The sequence below is a fragment of the Polypterus senegalus genome, chromosome 13 (genome assembly GCF_016835505.1).
Source record: "Polypterus senegalus isolate Bchr_013 chromosome 13, ASM1683550v1, whole genome shotgun sequence".
Lineage (NCBI taxonomy): Eukaryota > Metazoa > Chordata > Cladistia > Polypteriformes > Polypteridae > Polypterus > Polypterus senegalus.
In genome coordinates, this window is record NC_053166.1 from 76,689,816 (window position 1) to 76,707,412 (window position 17,597).

The 17,597-nt window shown below is 41.7% G+C and overlaps 1 protein-coding gene across 1 annotated transcript in view; it reads left to right on the forward strand.

The window, feature by feature from the left end:
• LOC120542743 (voltage-dependent L-type calcium channel subunit alpha-1D-like) overlaps positions 1-17,597 on the forward strand; it is a 210,354-nt gene that overhangs the window by 113,308 nt on the left and 79,449 nt on the right. Inside the window, exons 15-17 of the mRNA XM_039775380.1 lie at positions 4,954-5,161; positions 5,267-5,387; positions 13,387-13,471. Coding sequence (XP_039631314.1) covers positions 4,954-5,161; positions 5,267-5,387; positions 13,387-13,471 — 414 coding nt within the window. The remainder of the gene's footprint in view (positions 1-4,953; positions 5,162-5,266; positions 5,388-13,386; positions 13,472-17,597) is intronic.

The following is a 17,597-nucleotide window of genomic DNA, read 5'->3' on the forward strand; positions in this document are numbered from 1 at the left end:
ATATATAACATTTTGTTTTTAATCTGGTACTTTAACTGGATTAGATACTGATTTGTATATTCACATTATACATGCATTTGATGTAAACTGTAGAAATATAGTTTGTGGACGCGGCCTGGACACAGACAGGCGGACATGTTGTTCATCACCACCACACGTTTATCTACAATACTATTATCTATACTAATAAAAGGCAAAGCCCTCACTGACTAACTGACTCACTCACTGACTCACTCACTGACTCATCACTAATTCTCCAATTTCCTGTATAGGTAGAAGGCTGAAATTTGGCAGGCTCATTCCTTATAGCTTCCTTACAAAAGTTGGGCAGGTTTCATTTCGAAATTCTACGCGTAATGGTCATAACTGGAAGCTATTTTTCTCCATTTACTGTAATGGAGTTGAGCTCGAAAGCCGTGGGGGGCGGAGTTTCGTGTGACATCATCAGGCCTCCCACGTAATCACGCAGTACGTAGAAAACCAGGAAGAGCTCCAAAAAGCGCTGAAGAAAACATGTATTATATAATTAAGAAGGCAGCGAAACAATTAGAAGCGAGCGACATATAAAACCATATTCACCGGCTCACGTGAACTGACGCAGTGCACAGACAAAAAGCAACAGTTCCAAAGAGTGCTGAACAAAAACCAAATTACACTGCTACGCTCAAATAGACAAACCACACGCCGTGGCGCAGTAGTAGAGACTTCGCCTCTAGCGCCGACGTCCGAGGTTTGATTCCTGAGAGGGGATGCACTGAGTATGTACGCGCGCTTCCCAATTCATTTTAGCCTCGCATCCCTTGGTTTGAGACATATGAAAAAATATGCGGTTAACGCAGAAAGACAGATCACCAATTGAAGCTTTATGAATAATGGATACTTTATTTGAGATCAATGATTGTTTTGGTAAAGCCATACTCAGTGTATTCATTAGATGAACGGTAAAAAAGTAAGAGTGAGGGGAGGGTAACTTATTGAGGCATGCAGGCAAAACCACTATAGCATGCGGGCTCGATGTACTGTAGTGCGCGTCAACTTGATCTGAATTGCGCGATGACATTTGAAAAAATATATCTTTTCAAGTTCTATTTAGTCCATATGTGTCAAACATCCGACCCGGCGTGTAATTATATCCGGCCCGCGAGATCATTTTATATATTATTGTTATTAATGGCCCGGGGATATGAAGCGCTGGTAATACAATAAACTACAGATCCCATAATGCAGCGCTTCAGCTGCCATACCGAACACTTACTGCGTTAATCAAGTCTAGCTTATGATGCTGCAAGTTATTGCAAAGCTAGCCCACACGATGCCGAAAAGGTGATTCTGAACATAGAGCCTTTAAAAACCGATGGGAGGCTGAGTATATGTTTACTGACATTGCCGGTAAACCCGTGTGTCTCATTTGTGGAGCTAATGTGGTTGTAATTACAGAATTTAATCTAAGACGGCACTATGAGACAAAACATCAAGATAACCTGAAAGACCTGAATGAAATGCACAAGATACAGAAAGCAGAAGAGTTAAAGAAGAATCTGACACTTCAGCAGATGTTTTTACCAATGCAAAATCACAAAGTGATTTCAAGTGAAGCTATTTTTATGGGAGACACAAATGCACCAGTGCAACTTGCCCCACTTTCCCTGTTGCCAAGTAATGTTGAACCAAGTCGGCTGATAAACTGAGCGCACTTTGGTGACTTTGAAGAACAAAAAAAGAATTTTAAGTTGTTTCGCAACCCATTTGCCGTCGATGTGAAAACTGTACCTGTGCAGGTTCAGATTGAGGTGATTGAGCTGCAGTGTAATGGCACACTGAAGGCAAAGTATGATACTGCACGGCCCGCACAGTTTATTCACTCCATTCCCGCACAAATGCTCCAGCTCCGTCTACATGCGGCTCGAACCTTGTGCATGTTTGGTACCACATATCTGTGTGAGAAGCTCTTCTCAGTCATGAAGACTAACAAAACAGCACACAGGAGTCGCCTCACTGATGAGCACCTGCAGTCCATCCTGAGAATCTCCACAACACAGAACCTCACACCAAACATAAACAAACTTGTTGCCAAAAAAAGATGCCAGGCGTCCAGCTCTGATAGAATGACATAAGAGCAGAGACAACTGAATGATTTGATTTGTTATTGCTGAAAAGAATAAATTTTATTTATATTTCCAGGTTTTGTTATGCACCATGTTCATATTTGAATTTGTATAATTTTGACAGGATATATTTTTATGGAGAGCAAAATCTTTTGGGATATTTAAAATTTAAGTTTATTTTTATATAAAATTACATAAGAGTAAAGAAATTTGAATGTTTGTTCTTTTAACGTTTACTTTATTTCTAACTTGTATAATTTAGACAGGATATATTTTTATGGAGAGCAAAATATTATAAGTTATTTAAGGTTTGAGTTGATTTATTCCGGAATAATATTCTGTCGACTAAATAAAAATTCCTTCTATTTAAAATTTAAATAGAACTTGAACAGAAACGATAGTTCATAATATCCACGCAGACTTGCACGTAAGAGCGGAGTCATCCGTTTTAACAAGCAGCGTATTGCACTGATCTGAAATAGCCTGCCCATTTAATTATTTAGGAATGGATAAATAAATTAAGATTTTGTACAAATAATGTTTTTCATTTTTCTTCCTTCATGGATTCTGGCACCCCCAGCAACAGTTGCTCGCACCCCAAAGACTGTATATATGTGTGTGTATATATATATATATATATACATATATATATATATATATATATATATATATATATATATATGTGTGTGTGTATATATATATTTGTGTGTATATATGTGTGTATGCATATGTATGTGTGTACATGTAGATATGTATATATATGTGTGTGTATATATATGTATGGATATGTATATATATATGTTTATATGTGTGTGTGTGTGTGTGTGTATATATATATATATATATATATGACAGCAACACTCATCACTCACAACAGTGACAAAACAATTACATTGACAATCATGTTACGTTATTTTCAAAATGTTTCCTTTTCTTATTGATTACTTCTTTAACACACTACTTCTCTACTGCGAAGCGCGGGTATTTTGCTAGTATATATATATATATATATATATATATAGATATGAGAACAACACTCATATCAATGACAAAACAATTACATTAACAATCATTTTACGTTATTTTTAAACTTTTCCCTTTTCTTTTTCATAACTTCTTTAACACACTACTTCTCCACTGCGAAGTGCGGGTATTCTGCTAGTGTACAATATTTACAAGTCCTAGTGCACACACGAACCTCAAACACAGTCCTGGCCACACAATTCCTTCCTCTTCGGGCCGCCTCCACTCTCTCTCCTGCTTTTTCCTGCTTCCACCCGACTCCAGCATCGAATGAAGGGAGATAGCCCCTTTTATTTCATCCCGGATGACCTCCAGGTGTATCCCAGCACTCCTCCCTGGACATGCCCCAGTGTGGCAGAAGTGCCGGCTGTTTTCCCGTAAGCTCTCCGGGTGTCCCTTCTCCTCGTCCCCCCCAGCACTTCCTGGTGTGGCGGAAGTGCTGAGGTCCAGGGTCTCCAAGACATTGGGGCGCCCCCTGGCGGTGACCACGGGTCCCTACAGGGTTGGGCTTCCAAGCCCTCTACCCGTGGCCCCCAAACCAACCAGGATGGCAGCCCCCACGTGATCCATGGCGGGCATAGACCCTCTTCCGGTCCCTCAAGGTGTCCTGGCCGGGTCGTTGCCCCTGGCATCCCTGACAAGTTGTTTTAATGAAGTTCAAAATTTTTGGTACATGCTAAAGAAATATAGCAGTTTACTACAGATTTAAGTAAATGAATGTAAATTTGACTTTAATTTAGAACTGAGTATATTAACACAAATTTAATAAAATATACTGAAATAGTCTAAATATAACTATTTAACAATAAAAATTAGGTTAAATACTTGATGGTATTTCCAGTTTACAAACAGAATTCCATATTCAAAGAGTAAATAACATTATTAATGTGTTTAATCAAATTTATTCACAATTATAAAAATTCAGCCCATATACATTGTGGAGTTTGCATGTACTCATATTTGCATGTTGTTAGTTTCTCTAAGTGCCATTCATGATTCTATAAGGTGTTTACATTTCTTTCAATACTGGATTTGATGCTACCACATATCAATACAACCTGTTGATCCGGAAGACTTTGACCCTGATCAAGAGCACCAAAACAATGATCCTATCTGGATCAAAAGCTACCAATAACTTTTGATCTGGATCTGATTTTTGTTGTTGAAACAGACTTTTAAATATAACAGGCTGTTGGAGAAAAATCTATTTTCAAATGCCAGTGTTTTGGGCTGATTTGATCACCTGTATAAAGTTTTGGTAAAGTAAGAATTAGCATTTATATTGCTTTGTTTGTCAGAATGTATGTCTGGTCCTGGTTTCAATACACTGTGTGATTATAGATGACAGGATTGTCTTTATTCTTTGTGTAATTTGACAACAATCACTACTTGAGACAGAAAATTGAGTAGAGAAACAGTAAGGTTTTGCTTTGTATTGCATTGTTTATCTGTTTCAGTATGTGACCCCCACATAAACTGAACTATAATAAAATTGGACTTTGAGCTAACATGTGAACAGTTTATGTTTTTTATTTGTTCATGTTATTTCTTAGCTTTTACTCTGTGAAACATGTAGGCTTTGTTTATTAGTCTAGAGATTAACTCAGAGTATTGTCTCTGTTTCATAGACCATAGCTTTGTATTGCACCTCATGCCAGGGGTATTACGCTTCATCTGTCAGGAACTTTCTCTAGTAGGGATAACTAGATGAGTAGATGAATTAAAGTAGACAAATTAAAGTTTAACTGTGAAAACCTCTCTTTCTTCTTCTCTGGCACCAAAAAGAAATAAAGTTTTTTTTTTTTTGTTTTTTTTTTTTTGTTAGACATTGGGCTTCACTGTCCAACCTTGTTGCCTCGCTGCTCAATTCCATGAAGTCTATTGCATCACTCTTACTCCTACTTTTTCTGTTCATCATCATTTTTGCCCTGCTGGGAATGCAGCTCTTTGGAGGGAAATTTAATTTTGATGAAACACAAACCAAAAGGAGCACTTTTGACACCTTTCCTCAAGCTTTACTAACTGTATTTCAGGTAAATTACTTTGGATGAATCCACTATGGGTGTTATGTGTTTATATTTAATCATGTGTATTTAACTTTAGAGCAAGGAGGTGATGATAAGAGTGTTTTTTTGCAGATTCTAACTGGCGAAGATTGGAATTCTGTCATGTATGATGGAATCATGGCTTATGGAGGTCCTGTTTTTCCAGGAATGATTGTCAGTGTTTATTTCATCATTCTTTTCATCTGTGGTAACTGTATCCTTTATGTTGTTTGCATTTTGGGTGGAAGTCAGTTATACAAAAATATATGTTGATGGTTGCCACATCTTCAAATTCTGAGTTTTAGTGAAGTATCATCAATATATTATGATAGCAATCTAGAAGTCTACCTTGGAGGGAGTAATACCTAAGTTACTTCTCCAAAGCATTTTAAAATAAGAGATCGTAGGTTGAGTTTTATTTGTCACATGTAACCAGTACATGGTAATTTGACTCACCTTTGTTCTCCTAGTAACAATAACACAAAAGAATAAAAAATAAATATTGGGAGAGGTTGAGAGCATGCACTGATAGTGTTTTGCTGCACCCACCACACAACGAACCACCTGGACTGGGATCTGAGTGGAGTAGGTGACACCTCAGAACCACACCGGAACAGTGTAAGGTTTTTTACAGTGGCTGGAGTGCCAGTCCTGCCACTAACCCCCAGGCTTTCCCTGCAAGTTGGAGTACCTGCTTGTAGGGCTGGATGCAAATTATCGTCAAACCCAGGACGAAGCAATTGCAGGTTAAGGGCCTTGCTCAAGGGTCAAACAGAGCAGAGCCACTTCTGGCATTTATGGGATTCAAACTGGCAAGCTTCCGATTGGTGGAGCAGATTCCTAGCCACAGTGCCACTGATCTGCCTGTAAATAAATAAATAAATAAATAAATAAAACAAACAAAATATAAAAGAAGTATTAAAAACCAATATACAACAGTAAATCAAAAAGTAAAGGGAATTTGAAAATTATGCAGTAACCACAATGGATAGAAGGTGACACAATATAACATGTTTGTGATAGTTTGTGGGTGGTTCAAGGGTGATGAAATTTGCAGAAGGATGTTTACCCAGTATGGAAATGAAAACAGCATTGGTCAATGAAAACTTTATGAATGAGTAGAAAGATTTATAGTGGGAAGAACAAGTGTAACCAACGAAGCTCAATCTGGTTGACCATCATCAACATTTGCCCACCCAGGCCCACATTGACATGGAAAATGCCTTCATCAGAGAACACCATACAGATTTTGTTGTTTGTTGCTATTGCCCTTTTGGATATCAGCTGTGGATCTGCATATGCTATAGTGCTTGATAACTTGGGGTATGTAAAATTTGTGCAAGATGGGTACCCAAATGGCTTGCTAATTTGCACAACCCAACATCCATTGGTGAGTTTCAGAAGACTTCACTTTTTGCTCAATGAAATCTGGCAATGGTGCAGTCCCACAGGAGAGCATCCAAGTTCATTTGACCTTGGTTTCAACTAGGCTAACGTCTGAGCACTGCTGTGTACATGTTCAAACTATTGCGTCACCTTCTGTCCATTTCAGTTACCACGTAATTTTCAAATTGCCTTTACTTTTTGATTTAACCTTGTAACATGACAAAATGACAGTGTGCAAAAAATGCAATATATGGTTCAGAAATGGATGTGACAGCTATTTGCAGCCCCTATCATGTAACAGTAAAAAGCTGTTTTCAAATATCATAACACATTCTGCATGACCGAAGAAGTATAAATATTTTGTGCTCAGGATTGACAGAATCTTTTTGTTTTATTTTGGGAGCTTAATCTTCCTTCTCTTTTTACATGTCTAACAACATTCCAAAGTTGGTATTTGGATTTTGTTTCACAGTCAATCACCATTAGAATTTGTAGCAAACATTCAGAATTTTTGCTTTAGATAGTTTCATTATGTATACCTTTGTCCATGCAGTTTTTGTATCAATTTTCTTTTGACTCTTTCAAGGCAGACCATTAGATGTTGCTCAGTCACCTCAGGTAAATGTTACATTTGAGCTAGCTTTTATATAAGTAACATAAATGTTTTTTATATAAAGACCATCACAAAACATAATCACAAACAGAACTTTGCACAATACCTTGGCGAGCTCTGTAGGCCCTGCTGTTTCGTTGAAAGACATGTTTGTGGCAGATTCACTGGCAGGATGACGCCCAACCTGTTGCTACATCCAAACGGTGCCATCTGTCACCTTTACGCCTGGTGCAGCCGCATTTTTCTTATTTGTGAGTGGACGTTTCTCGTGGGAAGGGCTTTTGTTCTCTTTCTCTGAAGTAGAACCCTCATCCTTATCTGAGTTTGCCTCTGTTATAGCATGTCTTTATTTGAAAACAGCAGTGTTAGTTCGGGGGGAGCATGAACGTGACAGAGAATAAAACTGAATAAAAAAAAAACACTAACCTTTACAAGTACAGTGATCCCTCATCGATTGCGGGGGGTTGTGTACCAGAACCAACCCCGAAAGATAAAAATCCGCGAAGTAAAAACCATATGTTTATATGGTTATTTTTATATATTTATTTATAAATAAAACCAATATCACATATGTTACAGCCATTACGATAGACAGGCCACCAGCAATAAATACATACAATGCAAGAAAAATTATATAAAATGTGTGTACAGTTACACTAAACGTATTTACATGTACTAAGTATGTAGAAAATTAGTTATGGGTACTCACCAACAATGACACGACGACTTGTCTCATAACGATGACATAAATGTTACTGCACAACAAAGGAGAGTGTTACAGCTCTTCTAAAGGAACCTCTTCAGGCAACTGTGTAGCACCGCGGTGTAGCTGTTCTCTTCCTTCAACATATCCAAAACTTTTACCTTTTCGGCAATCATTAGCATCTTCCATTGGCGCTTGGGCATGGCCCCGGAAGCAGTAGCAGGAGCAGATTGTTTTGGAGGCAAAACGAAGGGCTTGACTACGCACAAAGATAAACACAAAAGAGCACAAAAGTTAACTCTTTACACAGCAAAACACGTTGATGCTGAATGAGCGAGACGAGATACTGGCTAACGCAAAGGCGAATTGAATGCTGCTGTCTGTCGCTGAGCCAATCAGCACCCAAGAACTTAATTGCGTACTCTGGGTAGCTTCTCAACCATCCACCAATAGTGTCCCTTGTATGAGATCAACTGGGCAAATCAACTGAGGAAGCATGTACCAGAAATAAAAAGACCCATTGTCCGCAGATATCCGCGAAGCTCTGAAAAATCTGCGATATATATTTAGATATGCTTACATATACTGCTCAAAAAAATTAAAGGAACACTTTTTAATGAGAGTAAAGCATCAAGTCAATGAAATTTCTGGGATACTGATCTGGTCAGTTAAGTAGCAGAGGAGGTTGTTAATCAGTTTCAGCTGCTTTGGTGTTAATGAAATTAACAACAGGTGCAGTAGAGGGGCAACAATGAGATGGACCCCAAAACAGGAATAGTTTAACAGGTGGAGGCCACTGACATTTTTCCCTCCTCATCTTTTCTGACTGTTTTTCACTAGTTTCACATTTGGCTACAGTCAGTGTCACTACTGGTACCATGAGGTGATACCTGGACCCTACAGAAGTTGCACAGGTAGTCCAACTTCTCCAGAATGGCACATCAATATGTACCATTGCCAGAAGGTTTGCTGTGTCTTCTAGGACAGTCTCAAGGGCATGGAGGAGATTCCAGGAGACAAGCAGTTACTGTAGAAGAGCTAGACAGGGCCATAGAAGGTTTTTAACCCATTAGCAGGACCGGTATCTGCTCCTTTGGGAAAAGCAGAACAGGATGAGCACTGTCAGAGCCCTACAAAATGACCTCCAACAGGCCACTGGTGTGAATGTCTCTGACCAAACAACCAGAAAGACTTCATGAGGGTGACCCAAGGCCCCATGTCCTCTAATGGGCCCTGAGCTCACTGCCCAGCAGCATGCAGCTCGATTGGCATTCGCCATAGAATACCAGAATTGGCAGATGCACCACTGGTGCCCTGTGCTTTTCACAGATGAGAGAAGGTTCACCCTGAGCACATGACAGAAGTGAAAGGGTCTGGAGAAGCCATGGAGAACATTATGCTGCCTGTAACATCATTCAGCATGAGCAGTTTGGTGGTGGGTTAATGATTGTCTGGGGAGGCATATCCATGGAGGGTCACACAGACCGCTACAGGCTTGACAAAGGCACCTTGGCTGCCATTAGGTATCAGGATGAAATCCTTGGACCCATTGTCAGACCCTATGCTGGTGCAGTGGCTCCTGGTGCACGACAATTCCTGGCCTCATGTGGTGAGAGTATGCAGGCAGTTCCTGGAGGATGAAGGAATTGATACCATTGACTGGCCTCCACACTTTCCTGACCTAAATCCAATAGAACACCTTTGGGACATTATGTTTTGGTCCATCCAATGCCACCAGGTTGCACCTCAGACTGTCCAGGAGCTCAGTGATGCCCTGGTCAAGATCTGGGAGGAGATCTCCCACACCACCATCTGTCGTCTCATTAGGAGCATGCACCGATGTTGTCAGGCATGTATACAAGAACACAGGGGCCATACAAACTACTGCGTACAAATTTGAGTTGCTGCAATTAAATTTTGGCAAAATGGACTAGCCTGCCACATAATTTTTTCACTTTGATTTTTGGGGCATCTTTGAATTCAGGGCTCTGTAGGTTGATCATTTTCATTTCCATCAAACGATGTGGCATCCTTTCGTTCCTAACACATTACCCAGTCTATATCAGTATAGATATCCAGGAGGATTTCTTTTTCCCATTGAGATCTGATGTGTTTTCAAAGTGTTCCTTTAATTTTTTTGAGCAGTTTATAAAATCCGCAATAGAGTGAAGCTGCAAAAGTCAAAGTGCGATATAGCAAGGGATTACTGTACCATAAATTTATACCAGCTGTTACAGACTTAAATCAAATGTATGTTTTTATTGTATAATAGTAGCAATACGACCAGCTCACTACTCAAAACGGCAATTCTAGGAAGTGCCGGAATCGAACTAGCAAACGATTGATTATGAGTCAGCAGTTCTTACTGCTGCACCACCCAAGCGGTTGTGTCAGTGTTGTACCCTAACCCGGTTTCTTTCTCTTTGGTTATATTCTTGAATAAAGGCGCACTTGTTTTGTTATACATGTAAATTTTGTGAAAGTGTTTATTTGATATTTAGACTTCAGTCTTCACACATTATACACTTCATGTCAAGATTTTGTCATTAGTACTATATCATGAAAAAAGTTTTTGTTTTATTCATGTGTTCAACATTTCTTTCCTCGCATTTCCTGTCATCCTGCATTTACATAGATTGTTGTAGACACAGAACACACATGAAATGCATGTGTTCCAAATAATGATATATTATTTATCCTATACAACTCCAGGCACCTCACACCCAGATAAACAGACTTGAGCTGGGAGAACTTTTTGTACGAGTTAAGCTGCAGTGGTGGGGGGATGAAATAGCTGTCTGCTTACTGCTTGTGCTGATAGACACATTTGCAAACCAAAAGATGCTAATGGAGAGGTGAAAAGGAATTTAAGGTGGCTTCAGGGATTCTAGTGTTAATCAGGATCAATTGCATCCAACATTAAAACATATATTTATAAAATTAATATATAAATCATGAAGGAAATACACACTGAATCACAAATTTAATGTGCAACCAACACAAAGAAATAAAAAAAATAATAGCATAGTTTAAACTTAAACAATGATCTTAAACCTGAACAAAGTTCTACTTGAGGAAGTACAATTTATTTACATTTATTTATTTGACTGACACCTTTATCCAAGGCAACTAACAACATTTATGATACAATTGATTGCATTTCTATTGGTTTTCTAATTGTAGCACAGGCAGGTCAAGTGACTTGCTCATAGTCACAGAGTGTCAGTATTAGGACTTGAACCTACAACCTCAGGGTTGGGGGTCCAAAGCCTTAAGCACTACACCACCCTTTCCCTCTTCCTAAAAGGCAAGTTGAAAAGACTGCAGTAAGAAAACAAGGCCAATTTATTTCTTATCAAATTGGCATAGCATATGAGACACATCCATCAATCCATCCATTATCCAACCCGCTATATCCCAACTACAGGGTCACGGGGGTCTTCTAGAGCCAATCCCAGCCAACACAGGGCGCAAGGCAGGAAACAAACCCTGGGCAGGGCGCCAAACCACCGCAGGGCACACACACACCCACACACCAAGAACACACTAGGGACAATTTAGAATCGCCAATGCACCTAACCAGCATGTCTTTGGACAGTGGGAGGAAACCAGAGTACCCGGAGAAAACCCACGTAGACACAGGGAGAACATGCAAACTCCACGGAGGGAGGACCTGGGAAGCAAACCTGGATCTCCTAACTGCGAGGCAGCAGTGCTTCCCACTGTGCCACAGTGCCAATATGAGACACAGACTTGTCAAATTCAAAATTAAACAATCGAAATAACTGTTGGATTTGATTGCACTGCTGAAGACTAATTTAATTGAAAGAATAACCATTTCTTAAATGGGCTTACATTAAAACTTGTGTTAAAACTCCGTAAATTCTATCCTCAATTGTTCATCACCATTAATGACTTGGTAATTATACTGTACACAAATGTTTTTTGACTGGTGCCTCTTGGTCCTGATCTGAGATAGACACGCTCCTCAGGTAGCTGAGACTTGTCTGAGGAGAACAGGACTACCTGGAAGAGCTGACATAAAAGGAGCTCTATGATTGTTGTTTTTCAGACACAACACTTTAACAGCCATGAGACGTGATGGGGGTTCATCTGCCTGGGCGCATGTTCACCAGTGACTTTCGCAGAGCCGAGGGACAGTGGCTATACTAGTTGCCTCTGACCCCGGGTCTGTGGAGTGAAGCAGAGAGTGTATTGCCTGTATGATTGGGCAAAGGGACGAAGCAGCTGGAAAAAGTGTTGTTAGTGCTCACTAAGTACTGTGTCTGCGAATGGCAATCTCCAAGCTTCTTTGTTTTGCCAGACCCTGTCCTGCCCTTTTAGACAGTTTAGTACATGTATAGATTTAATGCTTTTGTGGTTGGTAGAATCATGGTGTACCTTGGAATTTTTTGGGTTACAAAAAGTGTGCCACCACAGAAAAAGGGTTGGAAAACAGTGCTAAACTTAAACCTTTGCTCTTGGCACGCTAAAAGAGATCTCTGTAGCAGCTATCTCGCTTAAAAACTGACACCATGCATTACTTGGATGGTTAAGCAAGGTAGACAGTATTGTGTATTGGTTACGGCTTTGGCCCTCAAGCCATGAAACTGTGGGTTCAAATCCTGCTACTGACACTGTGTGACCATGAGCAAGTCACTAGACCTGCCTGCGCTCCAATTGGAAAACCAAAAGAAATGTAACCAATTCTGTTATAAATGTAAGTTACACTGGATAAAGGCATCTGCCAAATATGTAAATGTTATGTTGCAATTTTTGCATAAATTAGTGAAAATACTGCAAACTTGAATCATGGGTAGGGATAATCATTACACTTCTATTTCATCAGATTTTGTTATATTAAGGCAGTCAGCACTGTAAGCTGGCTGGCATACTGGTGAGTTAAATACAGAGATACTAGAGACTTAAAGATAACTTATTTAGAACCTATGTGAAATGACATTGATTCAATCTCATTACAGAAACTTGAAACAAAAAAGAAAAATAGAGTGCATAATTTTTACATTTGCAATTTTTCTCTAGCATTGCACCAGGACTGCCATACATTCCCTCCAGACCCCCTTTCCTTACACTCCCCTGCACCTATGCTAGTATGTACAGTATAAATCAAGAAAATGAACACCAGTGCTACTTACAGTCTCAACAGCTGGTCTTTAAGTAGCTGCTAATTTACAAAACTTTACTTTGTACACTATTTTGCTTCCTTCATTCTTTTGTCATTTTTACTGTTAACTTTATAACAGCGATACAGATAGGAGATTTTATTTATCACACTAGAATCTGGAAACAGAGTATAATAAACCAGTGCCATTTCAGTTTAACAGCTCCCCTGTAAGCATCCAGTGTTCATTTTTAACTGTTCATCTTTGGGACTTTGTTAATACATATGTTTTAACACCAATTGTACATTTAAAATCCATATCTGATGTAAATGAAACAATGTATTAACATTTCTTACAGGCTATCTTTCTTTAATGATGTGGCACTCAGATATTCTCCTCAATGTGTTCTTGGCTATTGCAGTGGACAATCTGGCAGATGCTGACAATATCAACACTAACAAGAAAGGCAAAGAGTTAAGTGTCATAAGAGCAGACACTGCAAGCTATTCAGATGATTCATTGAGCTCTGTAACAGTTAAACATGAGAGGAACAAGGGAAAGGCATCCTATGATATGTTAAGCATGCCCACAGTTAGCAAAACTCTTATCAGGCCTATATGGGCCTGTTAGAACAAGCTTGTGTTATCTTCACTGTATGAGTTGGCAGAGAGACTGTTCCCTGTTTGCTATACTGTGATACCCTTGTCATATTTCCACTTTCTAACCTTCAATCTAATTTTTCCAGTCCTTCTCTTGAATTCTAACTTGCAACTTTTGTTTCCTGGCGAAAAGAATCCAAATACTTCAGTTGCCTTCAAGAGGAACTGGAAAAGACCTGTTGTTATCAGCAATTTATGTAATGCAACCATGACTCCCCTTGAGAATTAATAGTATGAAAATTATACTGATTAATAAGAAGAGTAGCATGTAGCTCACAGCTTATGCTGAAGGGCAGTAAGACAACGGATAAACAAAGAAAGCAAAATAAATCCTCTCTGCAGGAACCCTATTGTTAGTAGCATCCCTTAGCAATACTTTGACATACACATAACCTTATGAGCAACAAGCAAGAGGGCTCCTCTAATTGCAAGGCCATTTCTCTAACTAAATGATCATTCTTGAACCATCTTAATCTTATTCAGAGTCATAGGGGGCTGGATCCTATCCTAAAAATGAATGAAAGACAAGACGCAAATGTGGAAAAGGTCCATTTAGAATCATCACCTTTGAACCTAACATCTTTTGTGATGTGTCAGGAAAACTGGTGTGCTTGGATAAAACCTGCACAGACGCAGATGTCTTGCAACTACTGGCCAAAGAATTCAAACCCAAGTTACTTGCTGGGTTGTTGAGGGAACAGCATTAACAACAGCATCACCATTCAACATCAGTTCTGTTTCTGTCTTATTTAAATCCAGGTTACAGGGAATCATTAATATATTGACTGTACACAACAACATCAGTGAAACATTGTGACTCTTTACATCTCAAGGTAGAGGGCAGTAATATATTCAATCGTCATTTCTTTAGTACTTTCTTGTCTCGGGTGCTGATTTACTTCTGTTGACACCAAACTGCGTGTGTTGTAGGTTATCACTTGACAGTTTTTTGATGATGTTTACCTTTTTAATAAGATTAGAATACAGTCATTTTTGCCTGCATTTCTGATAATCAAGTAAGTAGTGTCATCCATCCATCCATCCATCCATCCATTATCCACTGCTTATCCGAGGTCGGGTTGTGGGGGCAGCAGCCTAAGTAGGGAAGCCCAGACATCCCTCTCCCCGGCCACCTCCTCCAGCTTTTCTGGGAGGATCCTGAGGCGTTCCAGGGCCATCCGGGAGATATAATCCCTCCAGCGTGTCCTGGGTCTGCCCTGTGGCCTTCTCCCAGTGGGGCATGCCCAGAACACTCACCCAGGGAGGCGTCCAGGTGGCATACTAACCAGATGCCCGAACCACCTCAACTGACTCCTCTCAATGGAGCAGCGACTCTACTCCGAGTCTCTCCCGGATAACTGAACTCCTCACCCTGTCTCTAAGGGAAAGTCCAGCCACCCTGTGGAGAAATCTCATTTCAGCCGCTTGTGTCCACGATCTTGCTCTTTCGGTTACTACCCAGAGTTCGTGGCCATAGGTGAGGGTAGGAACGTAGGTTGACTGGTAAATCGACAGCCTCGCCTTTTGGCTCAGCTCTCTCTTCACCACAACGGACCATTGCAGAGCCCTCATTACTGCGGATGCCACACCAATCCGTTTATCAACTTCCCGCTCCATTCTTCCCTCACTTGTGAACAAGAACTCAAGATACTTGAACTCCTCCACTTGAGGCAGTACTGTGCTCCCAACACGGAGAGAGCATTCCACCCTTTTCCGGCTGAGAACCATGGCCTTGGATTTAGAGGTGCTAACTCTCTTCCCGCTACTTCGCACTTGGCTGCGAACCGCTCTAATGAGAGCTGGAGGTCACTGTCCGATGAAGCCAACAGAACTACGTCAACCGCAAATAGCAGAGACGAGATTCTGAGGTCACCGAACAAGACTCCCTCCGCTCCTTGGCTGCGCCTAGAAATTCTGTCCATATAACTTATGAACAGAACTGGTGACAAAGGGCAGCCCTGGCGGAATCCAACCTCAACAGGAAACAAGTCCAACTTATACTGCATTGCGGACCAAGCTCCTGGTCCTCCTGTACAGGGACTGGATGGCTCATAACAACGAGCCTTGTACCTCGTACTCTTGGAGCACACCCCATAGGATGGTTCGAGAGACACGGTCGAACGCCTTCTCCAAATCCACAAAACACATGTGGACTGGTTGGGCAAACTCCCATGCCCCCTCCAGGATCCTGGCCAGGGTGTAGAGCTGGTCCAGTGTTCCACGGCCATGACGGAATCCGCATTGTTCCTCTTGAATCCGAGATTCAACCATCGACCGAACTCTCTTCTCCAGCACCCCTGAATAGACCTTACCGGGGAGGCTGAGGAGTGTGATCCCCCTATAGTTGGGGCACATCTTCCGGTCACCCTTCTTAAAAAGGGGAACCACCACCCCGGTTTGCCAATTCAGAGGCACTGCCCCTGATGTCCATGCGATGTTGCAGAGACGTGTCAACCAGGACAGCCCCACAACATCCAGAGCCTTGAGGAACCCAGGGTGAACCTTGTCCACTCCAGGGGCCCGGCCACCTCGGAGCTTTTTAACTACCTCGGTGACCTCAGCCCCTGTTATGGAAGGGCCCCCTCCCCCGGAGTCCTCCAGCTCTGCTTCCTCTAAGGAAGACATGCTGGTGGGATTGAGAAGATCCTCGAAGTATTCCTTCCACCGGTCAATAACATCTACAGTTGAAGTCAGCAGGGCCCCATTTCCACTGTACACAGTGTTGGAACCTTCTTGGTGCCGACCAAAAGTCATTTTCCATGACTTCCCCAAACTCCTCCTATGCCCGAGTTTTTGCCTCTGCAACAGCCGATGCCGCCACATGCTTGGCCCGCCGGTACCCCTCAGCTGCATCTGGAGTCCCACTGGTCAACCAGACCTGATAGGACTCTTTCTTCAGCTTGACGGCCTCTTGAACCTTAGGTGTTCACCAACTGGTTCGTGGATTGCCGCCACGAGAGGCACCGACAACCTTGTGGCCACAGCTCCGTTCTGCTGCTTTGACAATGGTGGCTCGGAACATGGACCATTCAGACTCAATGTCCTTCGCCTCCCTCGGAATGAGGTTGAAGTTCTGCCGGAGGTGGCAGTTAAAGATCTTTCTGACCAGTTCCTCGGCCAGACGTTCCCAGCAGATCCTCATTATTCATTTGGGTCTGCTTGGTCTTTCCAGCAGCCTCTCCCGCCATCTGATCCAACTTACCACCAGGTGGTGATCAGTTGACAGCTCAGCCCCTCTCTTCACCTGAGTGTCCAAGACATAAGGTCGCAGATCTGATGACACAATTACAAAGTTGATCATTGAGCTGCGACCTTGGGCATCCTGGCGCCAAGTGCACTTATGGACACCCTTATGTTCGAACATGGTGTTCGTTATGGACAATCCATGACCAGCACAGAAGTCCAAGAACTGAACACCATTGAGTTTAGATCGGGGAGGCTGTTCCTCCCAATCATGCCTCTCCAGGTTTCACTGTCTTTGCTGACGTGAGCATTTAAGTCTCCCAGCAGGACGATAGAGTCCCCAGGAGCTGCACCTCGCAGCGCCTCTTCCAGGTACTCCAAGAAGGCTGGGTACTCTGAACTGCTGTTCGGCATATAAGCGCAAACAACAGTCAGAGTCCTTCCCCCAACTCGAAGTCGTAGGAAATCAACCCTCTTGTCCAACGGGGAGAACCCCAACATACAGGCTTCGAGCCGGGGGACCATAAGCAAGCCACCCCTGCCCGACGCCTCTCACCCACAGCAACTCCAGAGTGGAACAAAGTCCAGGCTCTCTCAAGAAGAATGGTTCCAGAGCCCAGACCATGCATAGAGGTGAGCCCGACTATATCTAGCCGGTACCTCTCAACCTCTCGCACCAGTTCAGGCTCCTTCCCCGCCAGAGAGGTAACATTCCATGGCCCAAAAGCCAGTTTTGGCAACTGAGGGTGGGAACGCC